This window comes from Myotis lucifugus, unplaced genomic scaffold (assembly GCF_000147115.1).
Source record: "Myotis lucifugus unplaced genomic scaffold, Myoluc2.0 scaffold_25, whole genome shotgun sequence".
In the NCBI taxonomy this organism is placed as follows: domain Eukaryota; kingdom Metazoa; phylum Chordata; class Mammalia; order Chiroptera; family Vespertilionidae; genus Myotis; species Myotis lucifugus.
Genome location: NW_005871073.1, coordinates 7,567,220 through 7,579,859, shown reverse-complemented (window position 1 = coordinate 7,579,859; position 12,640 = coordinate 7,567,220). Strand labels below are relative to the sequence as shown.

General features: G+C 34.1%; 1 protein-coding gene across 16 annotated transcripts in view; it reads right to left on the bottom strand.

Annotated features, from left to right (window-relative positions):
- Positions 1–12,640, bottom strand: part of ADGRL2 (adhesion G protein-coupled receptor L2) — a 276,823-nt gene that overhangs the window by 23,793 nt on the left and 240,390 nt on the right. For all 16 annotated transcript variants that reach the window (XM_023751775.1, XM_023751777.1, XM_023751782.1 and 13 more), the window contains 4 exons: positions 3,891–4,016; positions 3,405–3,610; positions 2,167–2,340; positions 876–1,085 (listed from right to left, as the gene is read on the bottom strand). In XM_023751775.1, coding sequence (XP_023607543.1) covers positions 876–1,085; positions 2,167–2,340; positions 3,405–3,610; positions 3,891–4,016 — 716 coding nt within the window. The remainder of the gene's footprint in view (positions 1–875; positions 1,086–2,166; positions 2,341–3,404; positions 3,611–3,890; positions 4,017–12,640) is intronic.

Sequence of the window (12,640 nt, the reverse complement as noted above, 5' to 3'; positions counted from 1 at the left end):
AACAGTCTCTGATGGTGCTCACCACTGTCTTTAAAAACATATCATTATTTAAATACTGCGCCTTTAAATTTTTTTTTCAAAAATGGAAATGAGTTACAAACACTGCCAAATTTGGAAAGTGTGATGCTCATAGTATATATAATATGCCAGGTGTGCTAGAAATTTCACCACTCTAAAGTATTACGATTTGTAGTGAAATTTCTTAAAAATTAAAGAAATAAAAAAGCATCTTAATTTCTCTTCTAGAATGATCCATGATTAACTCTTAATACTCTACTTGCAGATGATCTGTTTCATTATAGAACAGTTGTTTCCAAATATACTATTTCTATTTTTTTCTATTCCAGAATTTTAAAAATTTGCTTTAATGACAAATACCCCAGCTCTAATTACCTAACATTACTTTCCTGTCATATGTAAAGGATTCTTAAATTCAGCCAAGTGCAAATGAATATAGGGTGAAAAATTAACTAATTGTTAAATTATGTTCATAACACGGAAAAGTCATAATGAATAAAGTGCTCAGAATATGAAGAAATGATCACTGGTCAGAATAACTATGTGAGAAAATTAAAATTGTAAAAACAGAATCTTTCCATTTCAGTATCCCAGCATTCTTCTAATCAAATTATGTGTCTTAGTAACAACCCAGAAAAATGTCAACTGTACCTTACTATGAGGAATGAATGAACTCATAATTTTATTTAATGACTGGGTTGCCTTTTAATTTACTACAAATTATCCTTCAATTGTGCCATGTCAATTAGACTGTTAACAAGGTCAAATATTAATATCAGCATACAAGGATGAGGGGATTCACCCTTGTCATCATAATTTTCAGAGATTCAAGGTCAATAAACTGAAGGGGTGCTTACCATGTAGTCTGTCTTATCAATGCCTATTAGAAAAATAAACTCAGCAATGAAAAGGTTGATACAAAGATTCTTGTGAATTGTGTTACGGTCACTCTGGAGACCACGGAAAAAGCAGAAGGTGAAAATGCAGATAGCCAGGCAAACAAGGGAAATGACAATTCCCACCCAGGTGATGACTGTCAGGAGTAATTCGTGAACTCCATCTTTGTACTGAAAATAAAAACATAAAAAACGTTAATATTCCTCATTACAACTCAAGGTGAGTTTTCACATGTGATAGCTCATCTTTTAATACTAAACCCTCTGAACACTCATGTGTGCTCCAACAGGGCTCAATACTAAAAAGAAATATTGAAAATATAACAAAGTTCAATATTATCAATATTTATATCCAAAGATGACGTATGAAAGTGGAAGAATTTACTAGAAAGTAATCCAATTATTTCAAAATGATTGAAATGATTACCTAAACATAGGAAATATAATAAAGAATATTTAGTAATGATAAAAAATAATTGGTATTAAATGACTTCCCAGCTAACATATGAGTCAAATTTTAAGTTTTAACTTTCTCTTTGGGTTTTTATATTATACTAGAGGCCCGATGCACAAAATTCATGCAAGAATAGGCCTTCCTTCCCCCAGCTGCTGGCACCAGCTTCCCTCTGGCACCCGAGACCCAGGCTTCCCTTGCAGCCCCGGCTTCATCCAGAAGGTCATCCGGAAGGACATCTGGTCTAATTAGCATATTGCGCTTTTATTATTATAGATTTTATACTAAGAATCAAGTATACAACAGTTCTGAGAGCTTTCATGCTGTTTCTTAAAGTATTTTTATCTTCTGGCTATTATTTTCTTAATCACATAAAGAAATACTACAGAATATTCCAGTAACCATTCTGGTCTTTCAAAATCTGCAGTTTGCAGTGAGCAAAATGATTAGGAAACTTAAAAGTTGTGAAATGAGATTCGAACATTCAAGAGGAGGAGGGTATGAAACTTTAGAGCCCTCTCTCTTTAGTATGGCCTACTTCAATCCCCGACCACCTCTGCCAAACACCTGCCCAAAGGAGAAAAACTCAGAATAAGTCCGTAAAGCACATGATTTTGAGAAGTAACAATATAGTGCCAAGGCTTCCTAAAATATATGGCCAGTGTAAAAACAATAAGAAACCCACATTACTCTGCTTGTTTTTTAGTTATGACTAGCACCCAAAGAAGGGATTGTCACACAGCTGTTTTGAATCTCTGAGGTTTTTCTCTGCCACTAATTAGAAGTGCAAATACTTACTGCAATTTCCCTGTGGGCCATAAGAATTGCAAAATTGGTTAGGTGGCTGCATGCACATGTTGTACGAGTTTTATTAGTGTCAACCAGCTTGCAGCCCTGGGTAGACCAATATCCCATCATAGTTCTTTCTGAGTAGTTCCAGAAGGAGCAGTTTGCATTGAAGTAATTGTCAGGCTGGGAAATAATGTGACAAGATAAAATTAGGATTTTTACACTCTAACATGGCAATAGCAATTGTTTAATATGTGTAAAAGGTAATTTAGATTAAACTTTGTAAGTTTCGGACTATAAAATTTTTCATCAGCAAAATTGTAGACTATGCTATGCAAGGCAGATATCTAACTTAAGAGGAGCTTTATAGTCCAAAACACTCTAAAGTGTTCCATAAATTACCAAAGACCCATTTTACACAATTACAATTTCCATCTTATGATTTTATATATTGATCGCACATTAGAACCATTTCTTTTCCTTTTCTGACAAAATCAGACCCATGGATTTGTTCTAAGAAAACTCTGTAAGGACCAAATGTTTTAAAATCAATTTCCCATGTAGAGCTCATGTTTATTCTTAGTGACACGTTTGCAACATCAGGATTCTTAGAAGACTGAATCAACTGCAGCAGATATAAGACGAGAATAGCCACACACATTTATTTTTCTTTGCCAATTCTGGAGGTCCACTGGGTTATCTGTGGGCACATATTCACTCTACGTATAACAATAGCCCAAATTCTTCAGTCTTCCAACACAGTGTAATTCTTTAACTACCAACTTGCATTCTAAGGCATATCTCTTCCATCCTAGACTCGGTAACATCCGGGCTTGATAACAATTGGGTCAAATATGATCAGAAAAACCAAAAAGAGATCTGCCACACTAAAAAGGCAGAGTCCTGTCAGTTAACACTGGGCTTTCCGGCTGCTAAGGTAAGAGTTGATTTTCATTCTAAAACAAATTATAGTCATTTATATTTTCCTGTTGATTACTGTATTAACGTTCATTAAAAATACACTTATGCTGTAATAATCACTGAACCTCACTTAATTTTATGTTCACAGACTTAAATAAACTTGTCGTTCTGACCTAGTCCAACATTTGAAATTCTAAGGCAAGATCCTTTCTTTCCACTCTATCACCTCCCCATTCCCCCTCTCCCCATGCCCAGCATGTCAGGTTTGCTTTCCTTCCTCACTGGTTTTCTAACCTTCCGCAACTTTATTAACATACACAACTTACATCAATGTGTGGCAGGGTAAAAAGCACAGGATCTGTCAAGTACACTCGGCTGGATTCTTTATTGATTGAAACCGAAATGACGTGGGAATTCACTGCAATGGTGCTATTACGACCAATAAAGTCAGCACCCAGTTTTATGGTTGCATTTTCTGTACTGAGGAACTGTCCCAGGCTCCGGTAAATGATGAACACCAACTTTGCAAGCCCTAGGAAAGTAAAAACAGCCACACGACTTTACGGGAAACACACTTATGAATAATAATAAAAAATAGATACATTAAAATAAGAATAAAATGAAAAAAAATCCTTATGGAAAATCTTTATTTCAATTGAGTTCACTGGGAAACAGTAAGGCATTATTTTAAATCTGCTGTTAAATGTTAAGGTGTATTTGTTATATCAGGAGTCAAATACTCAGCATTTTAGACCTAACAGGTTTAAGTGAACAAAAAAACCTGTCAGTTTTTAAAGACGGTTCCACCTTACCGTTCCTGCTGTTCTGTTTGACAGTGTTTGCAGAGAGCTGGATTGAGCTGCCTGCTCCTTTGATGCCCAGAGGAAATTTGAAGTCCTGAACTTGTCCTTCTGTACTGAGAACTGCAACTTCCAGGACTGCGTGAGGCAAAGGAATAAAGGAGGAGTAAGGGGGCATTCTTTAAACTACAAAGAGCAAATGATAATTGCATGAAAACCACTGTTTCTTTTTATCTACTTACAAAACTTTACTGTTAGAGCTCAACAAAATATGAACCAAATTACTCTAAGAAGTTCTTATGCCTTGACTACTCTGAAAAATTTCATATAATCATTTTGATGTATTTCATATATTTCGTATAAGCATTTTCTTCTAGGTTTATATTTTTTGTCATGAATTAATTCCAGACTTTTAGCCTATGAATAGTATATGAATTCATAACACAAAACTTTCAGTGTTTTATTTTAATGATTAAACAAAAGTATTTCAAAATGATACCTTGGCTCTTTATGTTAAGTAAGTTTTCAATGGTTATTTGCTTGCCAAGGGTAAAACCATGAAGTATAAATTTGAATGTCTTTATTGTATGTATACATCTATTTACATGTATAAGATATGTTTTAATACAGAAGACTCCACAGGTCAGTTTTACAGTAATAGATTTTTCTCTAATTTCTAAAAGTGGTAAGACCAGCTAAGTTTACTTATGAGAAAATGCCTAGCATGATATTAAAACTCCCCATTAATTTTCACTAGTAACTATCTATCTGTACATATTTAAGTTGGCCCTATGTGTCAAATCTGGCCTGCTACCTGCTTTTGGGAATAAAGTTTTATTGGAACACGGCCTGCTTACATATTGTCTTATGGCTGCTTTGATGCTACAATGCCAGTTAAATATTTGCAACTTAGACCACATGGACTGAAAAGCCTAAAATATATACTATTTGGGCTTTCACAGTAAAAGTTTGCCAACTAAGGATAACACATACTCTAAATAATTCAATAAATAAAGTTCATATATATTTTTCCGAAGTACACCCTCTCTAATGGTGTATATCCTTGCATAGCTATTTCTATACTTAGATACCAGGTAAACACGTATGTACACATACATACATACAACGATGCATTTACTCCCTTTCTTTTTACAAAATGGGCTTATGCCATTATAGAGTAACTCTTGAATACTAATTTTTTTACATTTTATCTGTCACACCTTTGTTTTGTAAAATACACATAGATTTATTTATAAATATAAAATTATAATGCTGGGAGATTTTTATAAGCTATCAGACCACATGTCAAGCATCTAAAATACAAGTTTATAATGAGAGTCATATAACTCCTAGAAGTCTATCAGCTTAAGAGTTTGGCTGAGATACTTATTTTATTGATCCATGCTTAGAAAGATTAAGCTGATGAGCAGGTGAATGATCTCTCCTCGTATCAGATTCCATGTGTGCGGGTAGGGGGTTAAGGGGGAAAGAAGAGTGACAAAAATATGCATCTAATATATACCTCTCGTTTCCTTTCACTGAAAGGCACTCAATTATTCTCAAAACAAGATGGAAGACAGGATGAAAAAAGGAAATAATCTTGAGTTTCATGAAATGTTCCAAATACAGATATATATGCACAAAGAGTTAATTTCATTCAACAAATATTTACTTATTAGAGTTTAAAAATTACATCTATTAAATATATAGATGCAAAAGTATTTAGTAAGTTTATACATACTTTAAGTACAACATCCTGAACAAACTGAGTTTAACTCAAAAAGTCTTCCAGAAATCAATGCATTAGAAAATATATTAATGGCCTGACTGGAGGGGCTCAGTGGTTGAGAGCATCGAACTATGAACCAGGAGGTCATGGTTGGATTCTCAGGCAGGGCACATGCCCAGGTTGCGGGCTCGAACCCCAGTGGGGAACATGCCGGAGGCAGCCAATCAGTGATTCACTCCATTAATGTTTCTATATCTCTCTCCATCGCCCTTCCTTTCTGAAATCAATAAAAATATATGTAAAAAAAGAAAATATAGTAATGTAACTTACCAAATTAAGATAAAGCAGAAAGAATTAAACAAATTCCAATACTCATTCAATATAAGAAATATTTACAAAATAATAGGAATAAAAAAAATTTCTTGCTCAGATAAAGGTTTTGGTATCAGATAAAGGGTACCTTTTTAAACTTAGAGCAAACAATGGTGAAAAGCTCTGGAAGCATTCCTTTTAAAGTGAGGGTGATCCCTATCACAGGTTTTATTTAGCACTGTACTAAAAGAAGAGCTAATGCAGCAATTCAAGAAAAACAAAAGCTATAAAGACTGGAAGGAAAAAGCAAACTGTTATTATTTACAGAAAATATAATTAACAACATAGTAATCTTGAGGGAGACTCCATATACTCAGAGAAGTAAAAGAATTTGGCAAGGCTACAGCCAGCAAAATTAACTGTGGTCCTATAGACTAAGCAACAATTAGAATATGTAATTTTAGAAGAATTAAAGTTAATAAAATTTTATTTTAATTACAATAAAAATAAATAGTGTAGTTCCCAAGGACTAAACCTAATAAGAGAAAAGTACAAGATATTAATGGGAAAAACACAGAACTTTATTAAAAGATCTAATAACAAATGAAGGATTTTTTATGGTCTTACTTGGGAGAACACAATAAATTTGTGACACTTCTTTTAAAATCTATCTATAAACTCAGTCTAATTCTAATAAAAATTCCAACAAGATTTTTTTGAGTACCAATAACTTGACAATCTGATTTTAAATTTCACGTGGGGGAGCCATGCCAAAAGCAGGCAAGGCAATTAATTTTTCACAGAACAGAACTGAAAGAACTCACCAGGTAGTAATATTATTGAAACAAAACCAAAGCAACGCCTAACACATACTCCTAACATGAACATAAACTTGATATATGACTGAGATATCATTACAAACCAATAGGGAAAGGAATGGATTATGCAACTACAAATACAAGTATTGAACAACTGATTATCCATATGGAGAACATAATCAAATTAGTTACCTCCTACATACATAAACAAAAGTTAATTTTAGGTGGATTAAAAGCATAATTGTAAAAAAGTAAAGTATTATGATTTCCAAAGAAAATACAAGATCTTTGTAACTGTAGAGAAGATTTTCTTGAGCAAAACACCAAAAAAGAAAATACTTCTTAAAAAGATATCAGAAGCATGGCCCTAAAAGAATAGATAATAAATTTTACTTCATTATTCTGTAAAACAAAAGAAATCATAAACAAAGTAAAAAAAGAGAAGGCATAAATAAAAAATAAATATTTGCAAACTATATAATTCTCAAAGAATTAGTGTTCAGAATGCATTATCCACAGAGAAAAAGGTACACAGGAAAAAGTTGTAGACAACAAATTTACTGGAGAGAAAACAAACAACAATAAATGCATTAAGTAGTCAAAAAACTGCAAATTAAAACAATAATGTGATCAAGTCAAACCTATTAAAATGACAAAGTTTATGTCAATAATAAAGTGTTAACAAAGACAGTGGCTGGGAATAATGGTATTACAGGTGAGAATGTAAAATGGTAAAACTATATTGGAAAGCAATTTGACAGTATTTAGTAAAGTTGAAGATGGGCATGCTCTAAGACTCAAAAATTCTATTTCTAAGTGTATATGTACATATATGTCTGGAAGGCATACATATGAACAAGAAGACACAAAAACTTTCACTGAAGTTTTCTTACAGTACTAGGAAAAACACATAAGCCACTGAAGTACCTCTCACTGGCACAATTAAATAATAGTGAAGTCTTCTTATATCAGATGAATGCACTAGAGATGTATTAACATACGTAAACATGAAAATTATCATAGTAGAGAAAAATTACTCAATTACATTTGTAGTGTGAAATCTTAACTTGAAAAACAAAAAGTAACTGTTAAATGTACATTTCCCATAGAGCAAAAATTTTTTTAAAAAAGCTTACCAATGTTAACAAGTAATTTAAAGATGATGGTTACTTCCTTCTTGATCTGATCAAGAAGGAGGAGACCCAGGATTGTTTATAATATTATCTACTTCTGTATGCTTGAAATAATATATGCTTTGTTCAATAGATCTCCTGAAATTGAATCCACTTGATTCATAGGAGAGCCTCACTCACAACCAATGCTGTAGATAGGATTCTAATACATTTCTCTGTTCTATTTTTATAATTCATCACAGAGTATTTACTGCAATGAGAGGAGAAGGGGAGTAAAGTGAGAGAGCATATAGGGAGAACTACTGCTTCTGCCAGGAGACCCATCACATTGTAGGCTCCATCACCCTGCGTCCCAAGGTAAACATAACTTGGAGCCCACAGATGACAGGGAGCAGCACCAAAGCCCAGCCTGCAATGGTGATGCAGCATGATCGGTATAATCCTTTGTTGTTGTGAGCTGCTGTGACTTTGGGGGTTTTATTACTGCAATGTAACTAAGCTTACACTGACATAAAATCATGCAGGCTACTAAGCCCATTGGTGAATAAATGATAGTAAATTTTATAATGGGTGAATTAGGCTGATAATACTAAAACACCTAATCAATGGCAAGATACAAAGACAAGCAAACATGTGCCTCATGAATAGGATGCAATAGAAAGTTCTGGGGGAGCGGGGGGTGATAAGACTTACATCTGACCTGATCAAGCCTCCTGATATAATTTTCAGTATATATCATTCATGATAAAATGATATCACAGGATGAAATAAGCCAAGTCCAGAATGTGGAGTATTCTACAGAACAAATTATCTGGTCAGTTTCTTCAACAAAAATGAAAATGGTTTTAAAAAATAACTGTATGGATAAATGGCTTTTAATTAAAAGAGACTAAATCATTGTATCAATTAAATGTCTGACATGAACTTTTTTGAATCCTGGTTTAAAAAATTAAGTTATTAAGTATTAACAAATTTATATGAATCAAGAAAATTTAAGCACATGTTTGTTATCTTTTGAAGCTATTTTTGTTAAATTTTAAAGTATGAAAATGACATTGTGTTTTCTTGGAAAAAAGTATAGGATATTTACCAAAGTATTTAAAGTAATAATAATATGATGTTAAGATCTGCTTTAAAATAATAATAATGACAAGAATAAGTGAAACAGGATTAGCTTAGATGTTGAATAAAAAACTGCTTCTCTCAAGATATCATTAAGAAAATTTTTTTTTAAATCACATGCTGAGGGAAAACATTCAGAGTACATACACTTGACAAAAGATTTGTATCAAGAATATATAAAGAATCTTTGTAACTTATTACTACAAAGACCAACGATCTAATTAAAAATGAGCAAAATACATGAGCAGACACTTCACAAAAAGATATATGAGAGGCCAATAAGCGCACTTAAAAAGTTGAACAGTTATCAATAAAATGTAACTTAGCAATCACACAAATGCAAAATAAAACCAAAATGAAATGCTACTAGACTAAACTTAAAAAGACATTTGAGAAGACAATCCTAAATGTTGGTGAAAATGTGGGGCAACTGGAACTCTCATTGCTGTTAAGAGTAAAAAATGGTACAACGACTTGGGAAAAGAGCAGCTTTAATAAAATTGCAGTCAAAAAGTGGAAATGACCTAAATGTCTAACAAGTGAGTTAATATACAACTAGTGGTATGTCCTTATAATGAAACTAGAGGCCTGGTGCATGAAATTCGTGCACTGTGTGTGTGTGGGTGTGTGGGAGGGGGGTAGGCGAGGGGTGGGGTTGTCCCTCAGCCCAGCCTGCACCTTCTCCAATCTGGGACCCCTTGAGGATGTCCGACTGCCCGTTTAGGCGCAATCCCAGTGTGATCGGGCCAAAAGGGCAGTCGGACATCCCTCTCACAATCCAAGACTGCTGGCTCCCAACCGCTCGCCTGCCTGCCTGCCTGATAGCCCCTAACTGCTTCTGCCTGCCAGCCTGATCGCCCCCTAACCACTCCCCTGCCAGCCTGATCGATGCCTAACTGTTCCCCTGCTGGCCCAATCGCCCCCAACTGCTCTCCCCTGCAGGCCCGGTTGCCCCCAACTGCTCTCCCCTGCAGGCCCGGTTGCCCCCAACTGCCCTCCCCTGCTGGCCTGGTCACCCCCAACTGCCCTCCCCTGCAGGCCTGGTCACCCCCAACTGCCCTTTCCTGTTGGCCTGGTCACCCCTAACTGCCCTCCCCTGCAGGCCATCTTGTGGCGGCAATCTTGTGTGTTGGAGTGATGGTCAATTTGCATACTGGTCATTACTAATTAACATATCAGGGCTAATTAGCATATCCCTTTCTTATTTGTGTTGGAGTGATGGTCAATTTGCATGCCGGTCACGACTAATTAGCATATACAGTTGTAACTGTGAGGGCGTCACGAGCAATTTGCATATTACCCTTTTATTAGTATAGATACTACTCGGCAATGAAAAGGATGGAATTACTGATGCTCACACCAACATGGGTGAATCTCAAAAACATTATTCTGCATAAAAGATCAAAATCATATATTATATGATTCCATTAAACTAAAGGTCCAGAAAAAGCAAAACTATAGTGACAGAAAACAGATCAGTGGTTGTCTGGAGCTGGGGATACCAGGAGACTGACTGGAAGAGAGCATAAAGAACCCTTTTAAGGCGGTAGAAATGCTGACCATGCTGTTAGGTGGGTGTACATTTGTCAAAACTCATCGAACTGTACAGCTTTTCTTATTGTATATAAGATAAGATATAACTGAAAGTTGACTTTTAAAAGCTATACCAGATATAATTATGGCATTTTTATAAAGTCATACATAAGGGTAAACCATACAATAAAGTAAATTAAGGACTGAAGGAGAAATCACTAAGGAGAATAAACAAATTGTTTTAATAACCAAAGACTTTGTAACCATATTCTAAATTTAGGTAAGAGCATCAAGAGAGTGAGAACATAAAAGGATAATGGGCCATTTTAGTCCTCTGTCTAAAATGAGAATAAGTTGAATGTATTCCTCATACTAACTCATGTATAATATTTGTCACAAAATTCTTTTTATCTCAGAAATAAAAAGACATACTGTATTAGAATATGTAAAATGACTTTCACAGTAATAATTACTTGGGTAATCTACACACACACACACACACACACACACACACACAGTAAGTTCAGGGCATTGTTTTTGAGAAGTCAAACATGTTTATTACATTCTATAAGAATCTCCACCCATAATGTCCCTTTTTAAATAAAAACAATTTTTTAAGTATAAAACATACTCCTTTAGAACTCTAAAAAACATAGGTATTGGGAAAAATATATTCCTAAACACTTAAATCTTCAGACTATGTCTCAAATTGAGATAAAACTATCTGGGACATATAGTAAGAGTTATCTGCATTATTCGAGACTAATGGGAGCACAGACTATCAACCTGACCTGTCAGATTTTCTGGCACTCTTGGGAGGAGCATAAAAAGGAAATTTTAGTTTTGGGTTTTTTTCTTTTTGTTTTAAATATAGCCTTTAGAAGACTCAGAAAAAACAAACCGAGGTCATAACATTTTCCATGACTCATCCTCTAAGATGATCAAGTCTACACTCCTTTATCCTTACAAGTACATCACTGGAAACATTTGAGAAGACTCATTTAAGGTATATCTTAGGAATTTCATTAGACTAGTAAATAAATTAACCTTAGAAATAATAAAAGCTTTAGAGAGGGGAGCTTTATTCACTCTGTATTATTACTAAGGCTATGGTAGGTACCATTTTCCTTATGACTGGTCTCCCAGATCATGTCAGGCCAAATTATTTTGATTTCATTTAATTTGAAGTTACTGAGTTATTTATCACTTTAAAACCTCACAGTAAATAAAAACATGATTTTAATAATACTTTATTTCTCTCTAGAAATTCATTTAAATCAATTTAAAGTTTTGAATTTAAATCCAAGTATCACAATCTGATTAATGTCTATTTCTTCTATATACTTTACATTTCTACATTTTATAATATAAAGTCCCATGATTTAGGCAGACACAATTAGGTAATGAGATATGGCATTCCAGATAGCAAAACTTCATTCAATATCCACTGTTCCAGATATATACTCCTTTGGTGAAAGATTAGTCATGATCCCTTCTGGGTTTTTTTTTATATTTATGCTTGGAAAACTTTTTTACTTTATTTACTAAGGGATACTATAAAACTTTAAGCTCAAACTCACTGAATGAACAACACTTCTAAATCAGTCAAACCTAAATTTATGTTACTGTACTTCTTTCAAGTATCACAAGTTAATCCCTGCCTCTTGTTGCCAGCCTTCAAATTCTAAATCATGCTTCAAACTATCGGCAGCTATTTTGCAATCTATGAAGCATGGATATTCTACTGTATGGAAGATGTAGCTCACTGATCACATTTTCACCTGAAGGCAGTTGTGATTAATATAAACATTTGGCTCACACTGTTTGCCTAAAATATTTGACTGGGATAACACATTCCAGAAAGTAATTTAAATTCATTAGGAACATAATATATGAAATGGAAAAGCGTTTGCCACAGTTCCACAGCAAGCACTTCCATTACTTAAGCAATCCATATTCAGGCATTTAAGTACTCTAACACATTTTTCCTGTAATGATTTTTCAGTGGGGAATAAATACAATACACACACACATGACACCAACTTTTAAAAGATATAGGAAAGGTGTTGGCTTCTGAATTAAGTTTATGAAATGTGATCAATAATATCTCTTGTT